Below are 18165 nucleotides of genomic sequence, written 5' to 3'. Positions count from 1 at the left end.
CAGGAAAAAAGTAATTTACAGTTTGGCTTTGCAACTTACCACGTACATATGATAGTCACGCAAATGGAAATCCGTTGTTCATCATTTAGCAATCAGGACAGATCTAAATATCATGATATCACAAACTATTTGTCTAGCTATTTATATATGACCTCAAAAATGCACATAAAAATGCACTGTGAAAAGGTAAAAAAAAATAGAAGTATTTTATTAACTTTTCAAATCTAAATGTGAACTTCAGATATGCCTCATGGTTCTCGAGCTTACAGGGATATTCAATTAGGAACATGCACTTTCTGTACTAAATAAGGTCAAAAGAGACTATAGTGATCCGAGTATGAACTATTGATTTCTAGAAAAAATTCTTGTCGTTTTCTTTATCCTGTCTATAAAACTGTGGCAGGGAGACAGCTTTAAGACAAAAGTCAGAGCTGTCCTTTATCTTTCTTAGCCAGTGATTTCAGAGAGCAAGTGAGCATGGTAACAGTGTCATGACAGCTCTGCCTTGACATTTCTCATAACTGCTGGAGGCCACGGTGCGTCCAGCTTTTGGCGTGCTGCAACCACACGGCAAGAACCAGAGGCAAAGAGCAGTTCTTCTCTGGGAAGGTCATCACCCACCTCCAGGCCCTGGGAAGGCACCCCCACGCCCTGGGAAGGCACCCCCACACACATGCACACACACAGTGTCCCCCTACCCTGGAAAGACACTTCCCCTGTGGTCTACGGGGACAGATTTGGGGCCGGTCCCCAAGCTTTAGTTTGTCACCCTGCCCAACAGAGCTGATGATACAAAAGTGACAGAAAGGAGCTCAGCAAAGCCAAAACCACCACAGCCAAACTGATGGATTCAGTCCCAATGCCCTCATTTTTCACATCTCAGCTTTGTCAGCTACTCCAACTCTGACAGAAACCTCATGAAAATCAACAAGAAGTGCAAAGTCCTGTACCTAAGGAGGTACAATCCCATGCATCAGTATATGCTGGGGCCACCCCACTGGAAAGCAGCTTGGCAGAAAAGGACCCGGGGGTCCTGGTGATCCAGGTTGAACATGAGCTGGCAATGTGCCCGTGCTGCGAAGGTGGCAAATGGTATCCTTGGCTGCGTTAGACAAAGTTTTGCCAGCAGGTCAAGGGAGGTGATCCTTCTCCTCTACTCAGCACTGGCGACACCAGTACCTGAAATGCTGTGTCCAGTTCTGGGCTCCCCAGTACGAGAGACATGGACATACTGAAGAGAGTCCAACAAAGTGCCACAAAGATGATTAAGGGACTGGAACATCTCTTTTCTGAGGAAAGGCTGAGAGAGCTGGGACTGTTCAGCCTGGAGAGGAGAAGGCTCAGGGGGCAGATCTTATTAATATATATAAATACCTGAAGGGAGAGTGCAAAGAGAATGGGGCAGGCATTTTTCAGTGGTGCCCAGTGACAGGACCAGAGACAATGGGCATAAAATGAAACACAGGAGGTCCTGTCTGAACATCAGGAAACACTGTTTTACTGTGAGGGTGACTGAGCACTAGCACAGGGTGCCCAGAGACATTGTAGAGTCTCCATCCTTGGAGACATTCAAAAGCTGTATGGCCACAGCCCTGAGCAACTGGTTATAGGGGACCCTGCTTGAGCAGGAGGGCTGGACAAGATGACCTCCAGAGATCCCTTCCAACCTCAACCATTCAGTGATTCCATGACCTTTCTCATGGCTGATGGTTAACAATTCAATGTTTATTTTCTGAGGCTTAGGGAATTGATCTGTACAGTGATTAGATGAAGATTTGGAGAAGAGTCAGAGCTGGCAATGACAGGAGATGGCTTCAGGTACTCTCTGGCAATCCTTTCCTGTGGTGCTTCACAGGCTGAGAGACCCCACTCACAAAAAAAATATGGGGTTTAAAGATGCCTCTCCTCTTAGAAAAGCAAAACTGGCAAGAAACCCCTTGTCATTGTCTTAGGTAAGAAAAACACCTGTTCTGCATTAAACACAAATACAGAAAGCCTGGGGAAGTTGGGAAAGATGTACCACAAGAGCTGGAGGAGTAAGACACATACCAAACAATAGCAATCCTTCAGCTGTAAAAATTAAAAGAAAGGAAGAACTATGACTTTTTCCAAATACTCCTTTTCCACCTTATGAGATCATCACTATCATGTGAAAGAAAGAAGCCACACATTTGAGCATTCAGGGTTACCACTCTGCTCATCTGGTCTGACCTCTTCTTTTCATGGGGCAAACCATTTCATCGTGTCCTTTCTCCACCAAGACCAAAGCTTTGCTTTGTGCTAGAGCAGACCTTTTGCAAAAACCCTTCCAGCCTCATTTAGAGACTTCACATTTTCACATTTCTTTCAGCTCTGTGAAGCCCGTGATTCTGGACCTTGGAAGTACAGAACACACTAACATGACTTTTTTCTAATTCAGCACAAAGTCCAGCATTATTCTACTTGCTCCAACCTATCCATCTGCAACAGTGTGAAAAAGTACCAAGTTCTTTTGTTTCCTATTTACAACCCAAGAGAATTAAAAACATAGCAACAGCAAGATGCCGGGGTATGAGTGGGAAGGTGAAAATGTATACAGGCTGCCTTGTGTCTGAAATAATCTGTACAGGGTACATTTCTCTGTTTCTTAACCTTGTTGTAGACCAGATAAGTTCTGAATTATATTTAAAACCAATGTGTATGTTTAAATAGACCAGGCAAAATTTGCACGGCTTCCTACTGCTGTCAATGTTTCTTCAAACAATTCTCTCCTTCCTTTTCCTCTATAGATACAGACTTGAAAAGAATGATAATTTTATCCCACGTATTAGTGACCGCCCATCCTCACAGATATTTTCAGTCTGGAAGGAGTAAAGGAGTGGCACAAATAGAAGGTGTAAGGTTGGGGGAGGAACTGCTCGTGCGAAAAAGCAACTCTTCTGATGCTCTCTTCAGCTCCGCTGGATTGTGCCTTTCTTCCACAGCACCAGTTGAAAAATAATACTCTGAACTTGTACCATTGCACTCAGATTCTCAGGAACAAAGACAACACCATTAGATAACACACCAGATCAGGCCAGCAGCTGCTTCTCCTTAGAAGAAGTTAAACTGGGTATTTCAGAGGAAAATGGTAACTACCCCACATGGAAAAATCTGGAACAACATATACATAAAATTAATGTTCCTCATGGTTGTCTGATTCATGGACAAAACCAGAAGAATTTGTACCCCTGCTTTAAAAAAACCCCCTCTTGATCTATATCATTCTCATGATCCAAAACAAGGGTCCGTTCTTAAACAGGAGCCTAGCAAAATATTTCCCTGTTCCTATCCATTACTCAAAATTTTTGTATTCTCAAGAAATTGAAGATACACGTTTAACAACTCCATACGTTACAAAAACAGGACATGAAGAAGGCAAGCATGCTGATAGACATGAACTAAACTAGCCTCTGCCTTGGCCCAGCTGTAATGCTGTCCTTTCAAGCATGCATCTTCCTTGTTCCTCCATGTGTTTTAGTTACTATATATATAGTTATATATATATATATATATAGTTACTTTACACCTGCAAAATATTCTCCACGTTTCTTGCTCTAATTAGGACTACCAATCTGACAGCCCTCTCACTGCGGGGCTAACTGAGCCAGGGATGACTTGGTGGCGTACCTCACACAATGGCTGAGCCAGAAAGTACTGAATTAATTTTTAAAAATAAATTAGTATTTCTTTCAAACCTTAGCTGCTACAACATGAGTCGAAGTTGTTAACATTGTGCCAGGACACTTGAGGGAGTGCAGGAGCATGGATGGGAGGTAGGCAACAGTCAAGCGAAGCAGACAGACGGCCCAAACACCTCCTCAGAGAGGGAAAAATCTTTCCACATGGGTCTAAGATGCTCACTCAGCCACTTCCTAGATGTATACCCCACTACAGAAATTATGTGGTGTCTAAGGGGGAAACAGTATTTCCAGCTTAGAACTTGATCTTATCATCCCACCACCATCAGAAAGTCCAAACTATCTCACCCAAAACCCCTTACTCACTATAGCATGTGCCTTTCCACCAGCTGCTACGCCAACAAGAGTAGTATTAAGCCCACACATCTTTCTTCCTGAGATCCTGAACTGATCATTGTGTTTTACATTGGGCAGCTGGAATGGGAACAACTCTGCAGCAGCTACTCCCCATACAGCTTTACTCCTCCACCACACTCACTGCCTACTCTGTGTTCATAGACCTTCTACAAACTGCACTCTTGAATTGCCACAGGGACCTCTCTCCCTGCCCTTCTGATCACCAGTCTCCTTCCCATTAATGTACCCTGCAGACTGATCCAGTACACAAACACTCTCGTCCAACCCGAACACCTGCTCCTCTTCTCTGCCGCCTTCTCCAAGTAAGGAGAAATGCCATCCCGGTTGAAGATGCTGTTTCAGTGTATGGAGGAGCACAAAATGGACTGTGGTAAAAGCTGCCCAAAGAAATTACAGCAAGGGAGGCTTCCCCAAGCAGAAGTGATGCTGGAAGTGATGGGACAGAATCACTGTTTCCTAATGGCTATCTGGAGGCAAAACCTTTAAATCCCTCTGGTTCCTCTCAAGGTCACAAAGCAGGCAGAGAATTCGTCAGACTCCACCCAAAACTGTGAGCCTCCTGACGGTGCTTGCGCATGCCCTGAGGAGCAACTCCTGGCACCCGTCACACACAGACACTCCTGCCAAGGGGCTGTGTCAGACCCGGGCAGCTCCCTCCGCCGGGAAGAAGATCCTGTGCAGGCACAGGCTAACCAGCAACGACTTGGGCTCTTTTCCTCCACTAGTGTTTAAGCCACCTTCCCTGTACAAACCTCAGCAGTCAATAGGCCTAGCCATTGCCTTCAAAAATAACAGCAAATATTTTCAAATATAAGTATTTGCAAGTGAGAAAACCCTTCAAACTCTCCTCATAATTTAATTAGGAGTAGAAAATCTGCAATCTCTCTTACTGGATTTGTGTACAGGTCTAAATACTGATTAAGCCACCTAACTAGCAGCCACACTGAAAAAAAATATTAAAATCTCTAGTTCGTAAACCATATTATGTTATTTTAAAGCTAAATTCATACATCAGAGGTTATGAAGAGTTTAAAAATCTCAAGGTGAGATGTTAACATTCTTTACAGTGCGCTTGCTCCAAAAAATTTAGACATGACTAGTTCCCCTAATAAAACATTAGAGTAGCTCTACTAGGTTGCAATTAACCTTTTTGTCAAGGTTTGTCTGGTCTTAAAACGATCAGAAATTATGAAGCTTTTAAATCAGTGTAACAGGGAACTACCCAATACCTTAGACTGCAGTGAAAATACTTGGGTTAAGAATTATATTGTATGTAAAAACCACAAAGGGTAATTACAGCAATGCTCCTGTTGATTCCTGCCTGCAGCAGTGTAACACCTCCAGACCATGCAAAGGTTGTTCTCTCACTGCAGAGCACGAAACAGTTAACACACAGAATGCTTAAATAATATATAGTCTATGACCTACCCACAAAAGCAAAGAGATAGCACCGCTCAGAAATAGGCAATTTGGAGTTCAATTGATAACATGGATCATCCGTTTGCATGAATAGTTAGCATCTACAAATCTCAACTATTTCTAGATGTTCGGACAGTAAAATCATTGCAATGGCTGGCTCTTTGCTCCTTATTGCAGGTAAAGTATGGGTGAAAGAGCTCATTGCCTTTTCGAAAAACTTAATCATCCTGGTTTTGCCTTGTTAGAGAGAGAGGGATAAATGGGTTTCCTGAATAAATAGAATAATAGTCAAACAAAGCTCAATCACTCCCATGATGCAGTAAAACTATTTACGGACTGAAGAACCACAGAGTCTATTCAAATGCAATTCAAAATATTAGGATAAATTTCCCAAGTTGAAATTCTGCGCATTGCACTGATGATGTACTGCACTCTTGGGCAATTTTTACATCCAAACTCTGTTCTTACTCAATGTCATATTCCCAGTTACCATCCACCCACTGCAACTAGTGGGGAGATCAAAATGGGTGAAGAATCACCAGGTAATCTTGGACGTATCACTTTACCTCTCTCAGCTTCAGTTTCTCCTTAAAATGATGATAACGCTAATGACCACTTTGCAAGCTATTTTGAGATCTACGGATGAAAAGTGCGAAGATTTATACACCTCTGACTACATTTGGTATACAATGTATTTTTAAATTTAATTCTGACATAGCTGAAAATTACTGTGCACAACTTCTTAAATTTCATGTTTCTGCAACTAAAGGTAAACTTTATACACACACACGAAAGGCCACCAAGAATTTATTTCCCTTAAGTATATAAACACAAGTACAAATTTTGGGAAAAAATAAAAAGAGACCAAGTGCTGTAAATGTCAGTCAAGTGGCTTTTAGGAGCTTGTCAGATAGCAAAATGGTGCCATTCAATGATCAAGGAAAAGGACTACAGCAGCCAAAGGCTCAAGGTCAAACGTAAGACAGCTCCTAGAAATGAAAAAGCAGTATATAATAACGCACACAGGGATGGGAAGAAAGAGAGAACAAGTATGTGAATGACAAATTATGGCTTATCAGAATGGACGTGGAAAGCTAAAGCCATATGGGAAACATCTTTCTCTGGCTAGATTTATTACAGTAACAAAGAAGTTTTTAAGGAACTCCCAGAGTACAACCAAAGGGCTTTCTGCACCCATATGCAGAAAGGGCAACCAGGCTGACCCCCAGTAATTAAAGGTTGCTTAGCTTGATCTCTGTGCTAGGCAAAATGAGCGAAAACCTGATCTGAGTTTCAAGATGTTCAATAAAAAAAGGAAAGGAGTATAATGAATGGCTGCCAGTACAGAATGATGTAAAATGCCCCACACTGTTAAAGTCATCATTTGATAAGAGTATAAATTTGATTCAGGAAAACAGCCAAATGCCTTGACAGAACAAGCTGCAAGCCAAATGCAACGGCCAGCCAGAGCTGCAGCGTATGTATCGTACACCAGAGAGGCACGAGCCAGGGCAGCTCCCTGTACCAGTGCTCCCTTTCTGGGGTTGGACTGGGCAGCAACGTGGGCCATTGACTTGATGGCAACCTCAGCAGCTGCCCGTGGTTTGCTCCTACCTGCAGCCAAGGACAAAACAGCTCCCAAATCAGCACAGCCACAGTGCTTATCACATAACATCATCTCATCCTCGTGCTGCATTTGAATCACCCGAGAGTAGCACGCTGGCCAAATCCTCTCATATAGTAATCTCTACTGAATTGACACTGTGTGACGCTCTCAACAAAATACTAAGACTACGCAGCTGAGTAAATTACATGTTAAATGGATGAAGAACTCGCTACCTGGCAGATATCAAACAAGGAGTAGTGGAAAATAGTAAAAAATTTATTCCTGAGAGCCTTGCGGACCCCAGTGGACAGGTCCTCTTCTATTCAGTGCTTTCCTCTATGGTTTGAAAGTCTTATAAAATGACTGATAAAATGCCCAGATGACAGGAAGCTTAGAGGAATGTTAAACAGTAGTGAGGGCAGTCACACAGGATGATGTGCTTGATAACTGGCCATGTGCCATTAAAATGTGTTTTAAATGGAAATCAGATACCTAGGCAAAAGCAACACAAATTATATCTCCAGCATGGGAGGAGGAAACGTCCCTAGTAGAGAACAGTTCTGAAACGGATCCAGAGTTCTTAGTAGATGAGCAATTCAGCATGTGGTTTGCTTTGGCAAAAAGTCACCTACTCCTTGTATATACAACAGTAAGAGCTAGGCTTGGAGAGGCTGAGCAATGGGTAATATCGAGGAGTTAGCTGTGAACACACCTGGCTACAGTAAAAGCTGCAGAAACTTATCTGAGACCTGAGAGGCTGAAATCCGTGTCACAGCAGCTTCATCCCTACTGCTGCCAATACCTGGATTAAAGTGCAGCTAAAATGTCTGTATCAGCTACCACCAGACCTCCAAATTTAGGCTAGACAGAGCTTTAAAGAGCTCAACTCATTTACTGAATCAAAAGAAGGTGGAGGGATGACTTGATGACTTAAGTCTAAGTGACTTAATGGGACTTTTTTAGTACAGTGGAAAAAATGCATAACAAGATGCCACTGCAAGAAGCTGAAGCCAGGTTAATTTAAATACGATGATTTTTTTTAAAGCAATTATTGTAATGAAAAGCAAGAAAAATGTGAAGGAATGTGGTGGATTCTCAGCTTCTTCAGACTTCTGAATCAATATTGGATATTTGTCTGGAGGGGATGGTGTAGTTAAACATAAGTTCATGGGTTTAGCAGAGGAGTAACTCTGTGAAATGTAATGGGCTGGGATATACAGATTAGACTCTTAAACTCTCTAACTCTACTAAATTTATAGTTATTATTTAATATATGGCCTATAAGTGTTCAGTTTTCTACATAGAAAGTATATCATTCTACAAACAGTTACCGCTTTTAAGATCTGCTTCCAGTTTAATTCAATCTCTCACAGGGTTAGATTTGATTTCAATGGCATTTCTTTTGCATTGCACATTAAACTTCTAGAACTTTACAGACAGTTAATGTGCATTCTGGGTTGCTGATGGAGCACACAAAGCCTCAAAAGGCAATACCAGATTCAGAAAAGTGCTTAATTTCTGCGAAGGAAACTAAACAGCCCTGAAAATGGAAATTATCTGCTCTTCATCACAGTGGGTCTCTGACAGCAGCAAAGCAAGAAAGGAGGGGGCAGACATAATGCCTGGGAGTGTCACGCCTAGGAGTAAGGAAACAACTACCTCTTTGTGACTGTTCAGCCTCTGCAGTGTCTGCTAAATGTGCCACCAGCATGTCACTGAAGACAATAACAAGGATGCTTGTACTGCAGGAACAGGAGCAAAGCAACCTTGGAAGGTCTTCCTGGTTACTAGCAAGCTAAGCCCATCCAAAATGGACAGTTTAAAATACCAAAAGAATGTATTTTAGCATCATTCCTCTGAGTTGTCTACTCCTGACACTGGAAGCCGACCTGGTGTCCCAGCAAATGACCACTTCTCTTGTCATCTCCTACAAAGTCCTTTCTCAAGGCCCAGTTGTCCCTGGATGCTGCACTCCAGACACAGGGGAGAAGGGACAGATGGAGGTGATCTCCTTGGTGCCTTAAGGCACTGTGGGGTGAGATTCTGCAGACCAGAGCAACAGGAAAGAGCACCAGAACGAGTGGGTCTCTGTAGCACCAAGACCCTTGTCATTACTGCCATGGAAAAGTGCAATAAAAAAATGGTAAGGATATCCAAATTGTGACCTATTAAATTACTGTTATGGATTACTGTCAAGGTGGTGTATTCAACAAGGTACACTGTGCTTCAGCTAAAGGTAGAAACTTCATTTTCATGCTCTAATCCCTCCACCCACTTCTTCTATTATCACCAGGATTGATACCCCCTCAAGGAAGAAAGTTCCCATGTGCAACTAGTTATATATGCTTAATAACTTGCACTTATTAAAGATAAAAAAGGATCAGAATTATAGTCTTAGCAAGGATTAGCAAGCATAAGTGCATATTTCTGCAGCTACTACACTTTTTATAGCCCTGTCACACTCCAAGATAGAGTTGTATCATTATATAGAGTTATATAACCATAAAGAGTTATATCACTGGAAGCATTACAGCATTGTCCCAGACAGCCTTGATTATCAAGGTCTGGCTATATCAAGTGGAAAAAAAAAACCCAACAATAACAACAAAAAAAAACACTTCAGGATACTGCTGTGCCATCTCCTGATCCCATCTGTTAACAGCACACAGTCCTGAGTTGTAGGGGCCTCATTGACACAGCTTTGCATCCTAATTCAGCATCCTATCGCTATTCACCAGAACTTCCCAATCACTTCCAGCATGTGAGAAGCCTGATATTTCACTCAAAAGAGACTGAAGACAACCAGTAAGAATATTAGCTGAAAAAACTTCCAAGTTTACCTGGAGGCCACATTTTTTCTTCACTGATGATAACAAAGGAAATAAAGCCATTGCACAACCAGGTGAAACTCCACTATTAGCCAAAAAATGCCAGTCTTTTTTTCTATCCTTAAACTTTCAGTTCAATATAGTCTACAGCACTCCTGGCTTCAAATGTTGTTAACATTTTAAGTGGCCCCATTTGCCCTTCTAATGGTTAGGGCCTAGAAAAATGGCTTCATTTTTTTCTGACAAATAAACAGAAGATTATTACCACTGTGTGTCTTTGGAGGGATTGAAAGTCTTCAGATGTTTTTAAAAGCCCATTGGGTAAAGACAGAATAAAAGCACAGCACGCTGATAAAAGCATCCAACTGTGACCCTACAATGGTACAAACATAAAAAAGAAGATTCTTTGGGTTTTGTTCTCCGGAAGAAAATACATAATACAATCTTTCATATGCTTGTAATGGCCTTCCACCTCTGCTGTGTAAGGCATTCATCCAAGACACCTGGAGATCTGGCCCTCCACCACCACAGGTAGGACCTATTGCTTGGTACTGAATCCAGATCAGACAAATATTCATATTACCAGAGAGGAACAGGAGAAGGAAAGAAAGAGAGACCAGACAAACATAGCACAGCAAAAATAATGCATTGTCCCAGTGACCACCAAGTGCAGCTACCATCTCCTGTGACGTCTCCTGTCCCGTCACCAATTCTCACGCCTCCTCTTCCACACTGCCACCATCCACAGCTCATCCAGCCACCGACTCAGGAGCTGGAGCACTACAAACCATAAACCAAGTCAATGGAGGGTGTTCTCCCCTACCCTCCAGATCTGCACAACTGCCAGTGGCACCTTCACCCAGGAGTGAACACATCAACGATAACACAAGGCTGTGTTTCCTTCAGTTATCATCTTCACTGCTCCTACTTGAGTTGCTGGGGTTTTTTAACACTTTTGCATGGTTAGACACTTTTACTACTTTTATTTCCTGAAAAGGAAAATTACTTTAAGGAATTTTTCATTTACAAGGATACAACAGTACTTTTTGGTCACTGTTACATTGCTATACGTCATGGGTCTCCCACACATCACCCAGTGATAATTTATACCAGCATGGGTAACAAGAAAACAAGTCAGTCAAATCTTTAGTGTCAAACTGCCTGTATCTTCTCAAAAAACAAAGTTTTTGATCTCTGCCCCTATATTTTATTAGAGGAAGGTAGCTTTTTAAATACCCCTTTTCTTCAGTCTTCCTTTCAGTCCAGTATCAGCAGCGTTCTTGACTGTAACCAATTCAGAGTCTCCTGGGTGACCCAGGAAAATTTTTCATTACTTTTACTCCCTCCTGCAAGCAAAGCCCCATTCTCCTCCCCCTTCTCCTCCTCCTCCTCCTTTCTGACAGCATTAACGCACAGCAAATGGTGATCACACAGGTAAGCAGAGAGATACAGCATCTGCCGCAATGCCCCAGACCTCTCTAGTTCCTCTCTCTCACACAGGGCTAGTCCCCATGACATCAACTATATTTTTTGTACTGAGCCTGTAAACAAGCATGTTTTTGAGCCTATATTGAGAAAAAAGTCCCAACTCTCCCTTGCAACGAGCTTTGTAGTAAGACAACTATTTTCTTTTACTTGTACGTCTTTTTTTCACAAATACGACAAGCTCCTCAACACCTCTGAGCAGTTCTGCATCCTCAGCAGAGGGGCACCACTCCGTCCCACGAAACTGCTGTTGCCTTGCAAGGTCTACACAAGAGGCCGATCGCATTGCAGTCACCACAAGCAGATCTGGGAAACCCAACCATTTATTTCCAGGAGCCAGGACACACAGACACGCTGCAGTGTAGATACACCCATTGTTATGATTTAGGTACCAAATCCTTGTACCCTGTAGGAGCCATGATATACTGAAGCTTCACAACAAAACAACATACCTTCAAACAGTGCAGAATATATTGGTACGGAGAGATTATTGCATAATGGCATCAATGTTTTATTTCTGTTGAATTTTTTATCTCAAATTTACTGCTCCCATAAGTAATACACAGTAACTCATCTGCACCGTACTTACTTATGTATTATGTATTGCAATGTCCTGGCAGAATTTCTGAAGAAAAATCTTTTTTTTAAAAAGAAAACAAAAAATAGCCTTTTCAGTGACAAATCCCAGCACTCGACAGCAGTGTTTTACTGAAATGCTTTTTACAGAAGTTTAAAAATTCTCCACTAAATTGTAATGTATATGTTTACCAATCACATAATTCAAAAAGAAAGTGGCCTGAGAGCTTCTAAGCACACTGTAATGTTATCTGCAAGGACAATGAATTATGCATCTCTCATAGCACTACGTCTGACAAAACCACCCTGTGATCCCAGTGCCGTGGGATCCCACAGATCCACCCAGTTGAGACACAGGGGGTAATGTAACAGTGCTGTTTTCCCGTCCTTATAGTAAAATGGTGCAAATATTTGAATGTGTTTTTTTATATGAACAATATAAAAGACAAGCTCTACTTCATGCAAAAGGAGAAGAAAAAAATCAAGTCAACGGTTTGTAATTATGGAGCTTGTTGGATGTTTTGATCAATGTTAATCAATGCTCTAATCAAAGCCCCCTGAGCAAATTCTGAAGACTCCAATCATACACCTTAAAGGCACCTGAGAGATGTGGCTGTACTGCTACTGCAGTGCTTTGGGTTTTGGGTTTTTGGGTTTTTTTGGTGTTTGTTTTGTTTTTGTTTTGAGGGTTTTTTGTTTGTTTGTTTGTTTAAAGTATGACTTTGACAGAGAAGCAAGTGCTCTTTAAACATGCAGCCAAACCTCTCTGGCTGCTGATGACAATATTTTGCAATGTTCATAGTTAATACCTGGCATTTTAACTAATGGTACCCTTCACTGGAGAACAGCAGTACACAAGTTACACATCTCACAGCTATTGCTCTTTCCCATAGGAACATATATTGCTCCTATAATGGATGCCAGGTGGATTTTGCTCCTCCTCAGCCACAAGATGGGGAGAGGGAGAGCTCAGCCCTCACCCAGCACATCCCTGCCTCCCCAGGGAAGGCAGCACAGTATGAATCTCCCAGGCTGAGGATCCAAAGGAGGCAACGTTCATCATTTTTGCATTTGGGAGCCACCTTCAATACGTATTCCCTGTCCTGCTGCAGCCCCAGTACAACTCTTCAGTACAACTATGTACTGCAGAAAGTAGGGCAGAGCCAGTGGAAGCGGGGAGGCTGGGGGCTGCTCCATGTGAGAAACATCTCCATCCCCCCAGAAAGCATCAAATAGGAAGTCCTGCAAGAGGATCCTTGCAAAGACTGGCTTTTTCCTTGACGAGTTCCCACTACCTATTATATACACTGCAGCAAGAAGCCAGTCCCACACCTTCAGACCTCTACAGTTAAAGTGCTCTCAGTTAACTGGCGTTTATCCTAAAAATTCCAGAGTCTTTCCAGGCAGAAGAATTCCACGTTAGAGAGCTGAAAGTAAAATAAAGGAGCATTTGCGGGTTGCTAACTAAATTGTAGAGGCAGTAAAGCTTATGATGGCTGCGGAGGTATTCCTGTATCAGGATCTTATGACTTTATGGAGAATACTCCCTAGACAAAAAAAAAATATCTCATATTTGGTCTTATCCCAAAGAAAGGCCTTTCGTTTTATTTTAAGTCTGCCTTTACACACCTGCTTTTCACTTATCCAAACACACATAATAAGTGTTATCTAGATCATAAGAAATTTGTTTAAATCCTGTTTGCATTTAAATGACACTAAGTCTACTCTAAAGAAGATGGCTTAGAGCACACATGGCTTTCTTTGAGAAATCAAGCCTCTCTAAGCGTGAAGAGAAAAATATAGCCAGGAATTCATCATCAGAAGGCAACTTCCGAGAGAAGATGGGATGTGGATGCTGTAGCATAAATGCCCTTCTTTACGTAAGTGTGCATTGTTTTACCCAAAGCAATCCACACGTGAACCTTACACAAGACACACGTCCTCTAACCAAAGCAGAGGATGCTGATAGATCCTCTGCACCTTTCCCCACCAATTCTCTCTTGTGCAAGGCTGCAGGTCTGGCCATGGGTTGTTAGGTGATAAGAGCATGGCACATCTCAAACACCGTCACCGGCAGCTGTTAAATAACAAGTACAATGTCCACCGCCATACAGTCAACGTTGCTGGCCACCAATAAAGGACCCATACGGGCTGTTTCTTTTGCATTTCATCTCCGAGCATGAGAACGGGAGGAAATATCAACACCTCAGCACAAAGGACCTGAAATTACTTTTTTCTGAAAAAAGATATCTGTCCCATAGGAGAAAGGTCTCCCAAAACAGCACAGCATTAAAATGACTCAAAACTATGTAATTTTTAGCAAATGCCAGCTGTAATGAAGAAGTAGTGAAACTACAAAGAGAAAGGAAGACTTGTGACTCTGGCAAAACGTTGTTAGGGAATTTCTACTTATGGTGATTTCTCTTTTATATTCAAGTAACAATTTAGGGGAGTGGCACTGAAACTCTGACAGGTCACAAAACATTTCCTGACTTTAAGACACAGATCACAGGCATGACATGTCCCTGTCACAGGACTGAGCTCAAGCAGGTACTCTATCATTTACAAAAAATAATAGTGTATTTCATATTTACCTTTAGTTGAATCATCTTCAATTGGTTGTTTGAACAAAGTGATATCCTTAAAAGTGCACAGGAACAAAACCACTTTTTCATGCTCATTTCTTATAGGTGCAATTTGCATGTAGAACCAAACTGGGGTTCCTGAAGCAGAGAAAAAGGTGACATTGGACTGTGGTGTAGCAAAAACTTTCCCCAGCCCATACACAGAATACTTCATCATTTATAACACACATGTAGTTTAAGACCATATCTCAATATTTCTACATCTTCCAGATCTTTTATTTTTACCTTCTCAAAGGAAAACATCATATTCCCATTTTCTATAGCTTCATTACAATGGGGAAATGCTACCAATCGAATTAGATGATAAGTAGAGACAGGAGGCTATATAAATCTCCTTTGTGAAATAAAATATTATTCTTCCCCTCTTGCTCCTGTTTTTTCCCAGCATGTCTCACAAACACTGCCTGCAAGGTAGGAACGTAAGAAAAAAAAAAACAGATGGACGGTATCTTTGATTCCTTGTTTACATAATATGGAGCTATCAAATCCAAAACTGATGGAGTATACTGTCAAATGCTCCAAATTTAACACTACTCCATTATTTAAGAGGACCTGAGCTAATCCAGACACAGACTCTAAATGTCCTGTCAGGACAAACGAGGAGATTCAATTTCCTTTTCACGTTTCAGGTCATACCCTCCACCTCCTCATTCCCCTGCCCACTAGAGCACCCTCCAATGCAGTTATCTCTTTAGGTTTTGAGATAAATACAAAATACTTTTCAAATCCTACCACTCGTCAAATAAAGAGCCTAACAATGCTACAGTTTTGGAGCAGTTAGCATGGCTTTTGGTAAATCCTCACTGTTCACACAGGGCTCCTGCAGGTGCTCTGGAGCTGAAACTGGTCTTGTTTTCTCCTAGGCTGAAACACACACACAGTCCTCTGTGTACATGCAAGTCTGCTCTGTAAGGGGTAAAATCCTAAAAGACTTTAAGCAATTTGCTTCAAAACACTCTGTTCACCTGCAGGGTCGTGAATGTCAGAGATGCTTTCCTTCCAGCAAAGCTCTATGCCCATGGCCATGTCCCCTCCCTCCCAAACTTGCACCTACACACATTGCACTATAAATGCTTTCACAGCCAGCTAATTACCTTTGGGATTTGATGTGCTTTCAACCAGTTGGCATAATGTCTTTTCTCCTGAGCTGTCTGAATGCCAGCCTGAAAGCCAACACATTGAGACAAGTCACTTGCCCACTGTTATCCCATGGGCACCAGCGGCCCCCAAAGACCTCCTCTAATGTACTACATCTGGGAGCTGTGCCAGGAACTGCAGGATAGATGCCCAGAGGGCAATGAAACCCATTTGGACTAGGACTACTGTGGGGAAGGTTAAAATCCACATGGGTTCATGACAAAATTTAGCGTTGCTGAACTGGGATTAAACCAGTAACTCACTAGCAATAAACTGGAGAAGTGGGAGAGATGGGGGACTGCTCTTTGTGATAATTCCAGAGCCATTATGCTGATTACTTGATTAGCTCAATTCCCGGTTGCTAACCCAAGATAAAAGACTCTCTTCGTAACTTCTAAAACAGAGTTCTGCAGCTCTCTGGAGTAATACTGTACTTGCACTTATACTTGGCAACTCATCAGCACCCTCTGAAAAGCTCCGAAAGTAAGTATGCAAAGTAACCTGTACAACAGCACTGATAAAAATCAGAGACAGAGGGAAGGTGGCTACTGCTGCAGAAGCACCAATCTGGGCAAAAGCGGGCAGGGGTTTCCCGAGCATTACCTACATATACATACATACACATGCCTACATGGTTGCTGAATAGCTGGGTGGGTTGAGCTGAGGACTATATACGAGGGAATGCAGTAAAGCAGAAGGAATTTGTAGCGAACTTTCAGGTCTGAACCTGAAACCTACTGGCTGAGTTAAAATGCCAAGGTGGCATGTGAAATCAGCAGTCGCGTGGATGCTGCCTGAGAACAGCAGCTCTTGAAGATCATCTCTGTGCCAAAGCAAAGAAGAATGGGAAAGCAACGCGAAAGTATCAAAATCTCCCTCTACCAAAAGCATTAAGGAATGGGTGAGAAAGAAAAGGTTGTGACACATCATCAAAAATATACAGCACCTCCAGACCTAGAGTTTGAAAATGCGGGTGGGAGGGTGCTCCGAGAGCACTGCAAGCTCCAGGCAGGGCAGAGGCAATACGCAGGGTCTCTGCAGGTGATGAACACAAGCCCTCCCACAGAGTAACTGTCTACATTTTGCAGAAGTATATTCATTCCAACAGATAACTATTCTTTATTTCTTTATCTGCTCCAATATTTAGCCTGGAGGATAAGCAGGCAGTTTCTTGAAGGACCTTCTTCTGCAAGGCTCAGTATGACAAATGGAAGGAAACCCTGGGCAAACCAGCTGCTGAACCGAGCCAAAAGGTGAGCGTATTAGCATTAGCAAGAGGTTGAGGTTCTGGGCTTTGGGTGACGGAGAAGGAAGCTGGCAACAGATGTTACTGACTCAAGCCTGAAAAGAAATATGAGGGCTTTTCCATAAAGTCCTTCAGTAATCCTGTATAACTTATGGAAAGTATAGGCTTGGACATTTACGCAAAGGTGAAAATTTTATTATGGCAAATGCAGCTCAATAGATGTCTAAAGCACCATCAAGCTCCACCAGGCAATCCACACCCGAAAGCAAAAAGCAACTGGCTTGTTAAGAAAAAGTCACCAAGAGAAGGCTTTCCTCTTTTTATACTTAAATAAAATAGAAAGGAATTTAGTTCAGGGCTGTCCCATGCTAGAGCAGGAGCTGCCAGCCCAGTTAATAAGAGAAGCCAGGGTCAGGGAGAGCACTGGGTTTCTGGGATCCTCTTCAGAAATCACACGGACACAGGGCGTGGCGGCTCTGGGCACCACCATCTGCAAAGACACCCAACACAAGTCTGTCCCGGGAAATTCCCCTAATGTGAGGGGATGTCCGGGTGACCTGCACAGGAAACAGGCAGAGAAGCAGAAAATCTAGAGAACAGACACATCCATATGCTAAGGAATCAATAAGAGGTCATTTGGAGGGCTCTCCTGGGCACCTGCAGAAACAGCTGGGCTTCAGAGCCACTCTTGTTTCTCTGTATAATTAAAGTGTTAACTAAAATGCTTTAAAGCACACAGAAGTGGAGAAATCTAAAGACATCTCCTACTGTTTAAGTGCACGTACAGGAAGATTTAGTGTAAAAAGAGAAAGTGGAAATAAAGCATAAAGCATGTGAGTTTGTTTCAAGAAGACAGGGTATCTGGGATGTTCTCTTCAATGTCATGAAAGGTTTATGTGAGTTTGCAGTGAAATGGGGCATTCAGGCGCAGTTAGCTCTTACCCGAGGCACACCGTTACCTTCCCTTACCCATGACATGCAGAGGAAACCTCCAGCATCACCCAGCAAGGTGCTCAATGCCAGCACCAAAGTCCACCCAGGGGGGAACATGGCCTCAGCTACTGGGCTCCAGGCAGCTGAACCACCGGGAAAGCTTCCTGACGCTACAGGAGCTCCATCCTGAACTGGGCAAGGAAAGCCAAACCGA

At 42.5% G+C, this 18165-nt stretch overlaps 1 protein-coding gene across 2 annotated transcripts in view; it reads right to left on the bottom strand.

Moving 5' to 3' along the window:
* Window positions 1–18165, bottom strand: part of KCNH5 (potassium voltage-gated channel subfamily H member 5) — a 172490-nt gene that overhangs the window by 133162 nt on the left and 21163 nt on the right. For both annotated transcript variants that reach the window (XM_075104145.1, XM_075104144.1), the window contains one exon: window positions 14585–14713. In XM_075104145.1, coding sequence (XP_074960246.1) covers window positions 14585–14713 — 129 coding nt within the window. The remainder of the gene's footprint in view (window positions 1–14584; window positions 14714–18165) is intronic.

This window comes from Phalacrocorax aristotelis, chromosome 9 (genome assembly GCF_949628215.1).
Source record: "Phalacrocorax aristotelis chromosome 9, bGulAri2.1, whole genome shotgun sequence".
Lineage (NCBI taxonomy): Eukaryota > Metazoa > Chordata > Aves > Suliformes > Phalacrocoracidae > Phalacrocorax > Phalacrocorax aristotelis.
This window is presented reverse-complemented; position numbering and strand designations above follow the sequence as displayed.